The 5,750-nt window shown below is 31.1% G+C and overlaps 1 protein-coding gene across 1 annotated transcript; it reads right to left on the bottom strand.

Annotated features, from left to right (window-relative positions):
• Positions 1 to 4,161: 4,161 nt before the first annotated feature.
• Positions 4,162 to 5,427, bottom strand: LOC113865659 (ethylene-responsive transcription factor 4). The gene has a single exon (XM_027500365.1). The coding sequence runs from the start codon at positions 5,340 to 5,342 to the stop codon at positions 4,755 to 4,757; it is 588 nt and encodes a 195-aa protein (XP_027356166.1). The 5' UTR covers positions 5,343 to 5,427; the 3' UTR covers positions 4,162 to 4,754.
• Between the last annotated feature and the right edge of the window lie 323 nt (positions 5,428 to 5,750).

Genomic DNA, 5,750 nt, shown 5'->3' on the forward strand with positions numbered 1-5,750 from the left:
TTAAGTTAATTTAGTAATAAGTTATTTAAGTTTATTTTAGAATAAGTTAGGATAATTTGTAATTTAATTAATTAGTAATTACTAATTTGTATGCACAAAATATTTTAATAAAATTTAAGAATTAATTTTAAATAATTAATAACAATATGGTTAAATATTTATATTGAATATCTACGTTTTCTAATAATTATTTATTACATTTTAAATAATTATAATTTAAACAATAATTATTATGAATTTGTTTGTAATTTATTAAATATGTTGATTGTTAATAATGCGTTGATGTTAATATTTTTGTCAATTGTATTACTATAATGAATTTTAATTTTATAAGAATATTATTTTATAAATATTTTGTAGAAGATATTTAATATAGATAATGTATTTTAATAATAATTTTTTATATTATTTATAACATGTAATGAAATTGTTATGCTCTTGTCACTTGTCAATAATGTCTTCAAGGACAGAAATTATAAAAATTTTACAAATGCTAGTTTTGATATAATTTAATGTAGGTGTGGCATGGCATCGCCTTCCATGGCTAGCTCTAATCCCAGTAGAACCAATAATATTTCCACTTGCTCTTAAATGTAGACACTTATGTATTCAAGCGAATACACAATTTAAGAATCTTCAAAATATTAGATTAGCTTATGATCAAACAGATATTAATCAGGTAAATAGTTTTACTAAATATTACTATTATGATATCTAAACAAACTTTTCTTAATGGAGATTAACGCTAATGAATTTTGTTTATTGCAGTTTTTGTGGACACCATACGTGGATGATGAAATTGATGCAGTAACTCCAGATGAAGTGAGGTGGGAACAACAAATGTGGTCAACTGTTAGTCCTCTTATATGTTTTGAAGTTATAGAGTGATATGCAACTGACCGTGTGATACGTCAATTTGGATATGCTCAAATATTTTTTCGATTGCCTTTTGTTTTGCCAATCACGCTTTCCGATAATTTATCGTATATCTAAATCGAGACTGAATTTCTCCAATCACTACTTTGATTTTGAAAGAAAGATCGAATTCTACCATTGACTTTATACATTTTACAATTATGTCCGTATCAAACTTTATGTGATATTGAGAAGTGATTTAAATAGAATAAGTGTGTGGACCATTATATTTTTTAATTTCCCAAAAATACCCATTCTTCCTAAAACTAACTTGAAAAAGTCACTTGCAATCTAAGTCATATCTTACATATTTACAATAAAAAGTATTTGGTTCTGACTATAACACCTTGTATTCCACTTCTTTTTATATACTGTAATGCTTTACTATTTTTATAACAACTTATTTGTTACTGAATTGTCATCCAACATATAATTCACTATCTATCTCTGCGTTACCTATCAATAGCAAACACAAACTAATTAACAAAACTAAAATTAATCTCATTGACATAATTACAAATTTCACATATCTAATTTACATACTCTAGAAACTCAAAATCATTCATAGCATCAAGATCTAATTCACGCATAAAGGGTGGCTCCCAAAAGGATGTTGTCCACCCATATGGGGCTCTTCTTCATCAGCATTATCATTAAGATCCTCATCACTTTGATATTCTCCTTTAAAGTTGTAGTTATTACTTTTGCTATTGTTGTGTTCCCAATTTATCTCTATCTCTAATAGCATGACAAATTCTTCTTGAACCTCATTACTTTTAAAACAACATACAACGTACTACTTAAAGGATGACATTGCTGATGTATCTAAAATATTTGTTGAACATCATCATTGTTGGTTTTTGAAATTGAATGATATTGCATAAAAACGACAAATATCAACACTAGACATCGATACATACTACTTTCTACTGTTTTTGAAAATAGATTTTCATGAATATATTGACAAAGTTAATACTTTTAATTTTCAAATGATATATTATATGGAATATACACACGTTAGTTTTTTCCGTGCAAATGTCACATATTCACTCATATTTGGTATAATCTCACGTTTAAAATAAATTACAACAGATACACTCATTTTTTTTCGTTTCGTAAACATATAAGCTTCACATATACTTTGTAGGAAGTGGTTCAAATGGTTGTAAAGGTGAGTTGCTATAAACAAAGATTTCAATATTTATAGTCTCACTAATTAAAAATCGCCAATAACGTTTTATAACATTTTTTAAAAATTTACATTGGTTAAAGGTCGCTATTGGCGAATTTTAAAAAGTTATAAATTTTTTTTGAGAATAAAAGATTACCACTAATAATTTTTAGATATACCATATTTAGATAATTTTATAAAAAATATCATATTTTAATAATTTAATTAAAAAAATAATCTATAATAAAAAAATGACCGCTCAATAAAAGTTTAGATAAAGAATATAAAAAATTAATAAAGCAAAATATAAAAAGTTTCGTATCACTTTTGATTATAGAAGTGAAATAGACAAAAATATAATGTAAAATGTACTTTAACAGTTGCATAAATGTACTTCATATTGGTTTTTTTTATACTTAAAACGTGTATGTGGAGGAAAATATATATTTAAAAAGCAGATAACATAAGTTATAATCATCATAAAATTTGGTAATTAAAATAATGTAATAATTATGATAATAAACAAATTTTTTCATAAATTAAGTGAAGAAATGTGATATTTTAAAAAAATTAAACAATTCTGTGTGTGTTTTATTCAAAGATACTTCTTAATAAAAAAAACAATGGAGCGTGATCATACTCATTTTATTGGTGGATCAAAATTATCCCCTTGACTTTGATGATAAAATAGACAGACCCACAATGCTCGAGGTGGATGGTAAGAAATTTGATTTTTTAAATGCTTGTTTAAGAATATATAATAATAGTTTATTTAAAAAGGTATAAAATTAATATATTAATATTTTAAATATTATGATTTTTAATAAAAAAAATTATTATATATTTTTATGGACTTAATAGAAAAATGCACATAAGATATAAGTTGTAACTAATCACATTATCTCAGCACCTCATTCACATTTCGATCAGTCACTGTGAAACCCAATAACCTGACAGCTCAACACAGTTCAGCCGCCCAAACCCTAGTCTATTCTTCAACACGCGTCAACTTGATTTGATCACCACGTGTCATTCTGTCATATTTCCTCTATTCCCCAAAGCAATGCCCACGTGGAGGTAAATGATTGGACCTTTGAAGTCTTATGGTACAACATGCACACTATTCGGTGCGGTGAGGTCGTGACTGAAAGGAGATAAGATAGTGTCACCAAGAGAAAGGATAGGATATCGTGTTATTTTTATTCCATTTTCTTATTTTTAATCTTTAGAATTCAGCATAAATATCTAAAAATAATATTTTTATTATTATTAATTACTGAAATTTAAACTTAAAAAATTTTATATATTTTTTTATATCATGAAAAAAATTACTTATTGTTAATATTTTCTTATCAACATAAAGTAATAATTATGTTCCAAAACAAAAAATTAATGTCAATAAAAAAATTATAAATATTCTTTTAGGATGATTATTTTCAAGTAAAATGGAGATTTATTGAGAAAAATAAGGGATGTTTGTATTTTGGTGAGTGAAGATATAGGATTCTTTAAGCACGTGTTGGAACAGCTTTCATGGATTAAGGAAAACAGAAGGGAGCATAGGGACCCACTTATGAGCGGCCGCCACGCTTGCAATCACCCTTTGTCCACATGGTCCCCACTTTTGTTCTTCCTTTTCAATCATTTCCATCAACGCGCATCAATTCAATTCAATACCCCCTTATTTATTTTACACTTCATTTTTTAAAATGATAAGTCACTTCCACTTGATATTACTGAAAACCCTAAACATGAAAAGACTCAGTTGAGTCAAAAATATTTATTTCTATATAATATTTATATTAATTACATTATTAGTGTATTTAATTGAGAGATTAAAAAAATATCCACTCCCCTTTATAATATTCAATATATTTTAACGTAATTTCTAAATTATGATAAATGGGAATTGAAAAAGAGGAGAAAGATGACGTGAGAGAGTGAACAGGATGGACGTGGGGACCTTCACAACCCCTTCTTCTCATTTCCTCTCGCTGCAACCCTTTTGCCGTCGGTGCCGCCCCTACTTCAGTACTTCCCTTCTTTTATTTATTTATTTATTTTTATAAAAATGTTTTTTAAACAATATTCAAAATACTAATTAACAAAAAACTTAATTTACTTTTAAAGTTAATTACACAGCTCATTCAATCTTGAAACTAAAGTTGAACTGGTAAAAGAAAAAGCGTCCCATCCAGTGAATAAATAAAACAATACTTATTCAAGAGCTCAACAATGCCAACATGTCTGGCTGATCTCAATCAACCATTATTTTTCTTCAAAATATAACGTTCCATTTGGCTGATTGGAAAATCCAATTGGAAAACTTCTCAGCATACACAAACACAAAAAAACATTGACAGGAATTTTTTGATTAATCTGAAAATGCCATTATATATATATATATATTGAAGTTAACAGCAACAGCAAGAACAACAGTGAGTCAGCGAAATAAGCCTTCAGTTGCCGTTTAAAAAAAGCAGAAAAGACACCAAAACAAAAACCTGCTTTTTTTTTTTGGGTTAATTATGATCTATTTACAGAAACTCACATCATGTCACCTATCACCTTCGTTCCTTTCCGATTAATATTTAAAGCACCTAATATACGGTTTTATATAAAAACTGAACCGAATAATAACTGCGGAAAAACTGGATCTTTTGCAGGTTCAGGCAACCTCCGGAGGAGGAGGAACATTAAGGTCAAGATCCAACATTCTCCGATGTTGTGGGACCCGCTCATAATCCACCACTGAGGACGAATCGGAGTCGCTCTGTGCTCCGCCAATATCGGCGCTGCTGCGGCGGAACCCTGCCACCGGCAGATCGAACGTGCGCATCTCCATCGGAGCAAACGCATCGAAGAACACCACAGGGCGAGCCACCGGAAACCCCAACGCGGCGCCCCCTGCAAGCGGGGAGAGAGTGAGGTCCAGCGGTGGCGGGGAGGAGGACTCCAGGGTGCTGCTCTGGCTAGGACTACGCGCGGAGTTATTGTTGGTCAGTTCCACTTGTGTGGGAAAATTGGTCTTGGCCTTTGCCCCACGGAACTCACGCGCCGCGGCGTCATAAGCACGCGCAGCCTCCTCAGCGGTGTCAAATGTTCCGAGCCAGACGCGCGTTTTCTTCCCCGGGTCACGGATCTCGGCGGCGTAACGGCCCCACGGTCTCTTTCTAACTCCTCGGTAACGGATCTCTTTGGTTAAATGGGTCGGGTTGGGTCCAGCAAGAAGGTTGGATCTATCCTTGGGAGGCATTATGTTTGTTTTTTGGTTTGAGTTCGAGATTGAGAGACAAAAGAAAAAGCAAGTGAGAGAGTGGAAGGCTTCAAAGAAGGGGACAATGTTTGAGGGAACCAAAAGAAGTTGAAAGGGGTTTTATAGGCCAAAATGAAGAGAGAGAGAGAGAGGAGTGTGTGCGTGTGCGTTAAAAAAGCTACGCTCCTTTTAGGCGCTTGTTGCATACTCATCGTAGACTCACTTGCATAAATGCTGCTGGCCATTTTTGTGCCCCTTGTTTCATTCAATATTCCTTTTATTTGGGAAAAAGATTGGGACAGATGTTTATGTTTTCCTGTTTTTTGTGTACCGGATAAGGAAATCAGTACCATGCTTTAAGTAATTTTATTAAAATTTACTTGAATAATAATAGTATTGTCGATTGAT

Source organism: Abrus precatorius, unplaced genomic scaffold, assembly GCF_003935025.1.
Source record: "Abrus precatorius isolate BTA unplaced genomic scaffold, Abrus_2018 Scaffold4, whole genome shotgun sequence".
Taxonomy (NCBI): Eukaryota; Viridiplantae; Streptophyta; class Magnoliopsida; order Fabales; family Fabaceae; genus Abrus; species Abrus precatorius.

Coding starts and splice junctions, on each gene's coding strand:
- LOC113865659 (XM_027500365.1), bottom strand. CDS start 5,342: ATGCCTCCCAAGGATAGATCCAACCTTCTTGCTGGACCCAACCCGACC.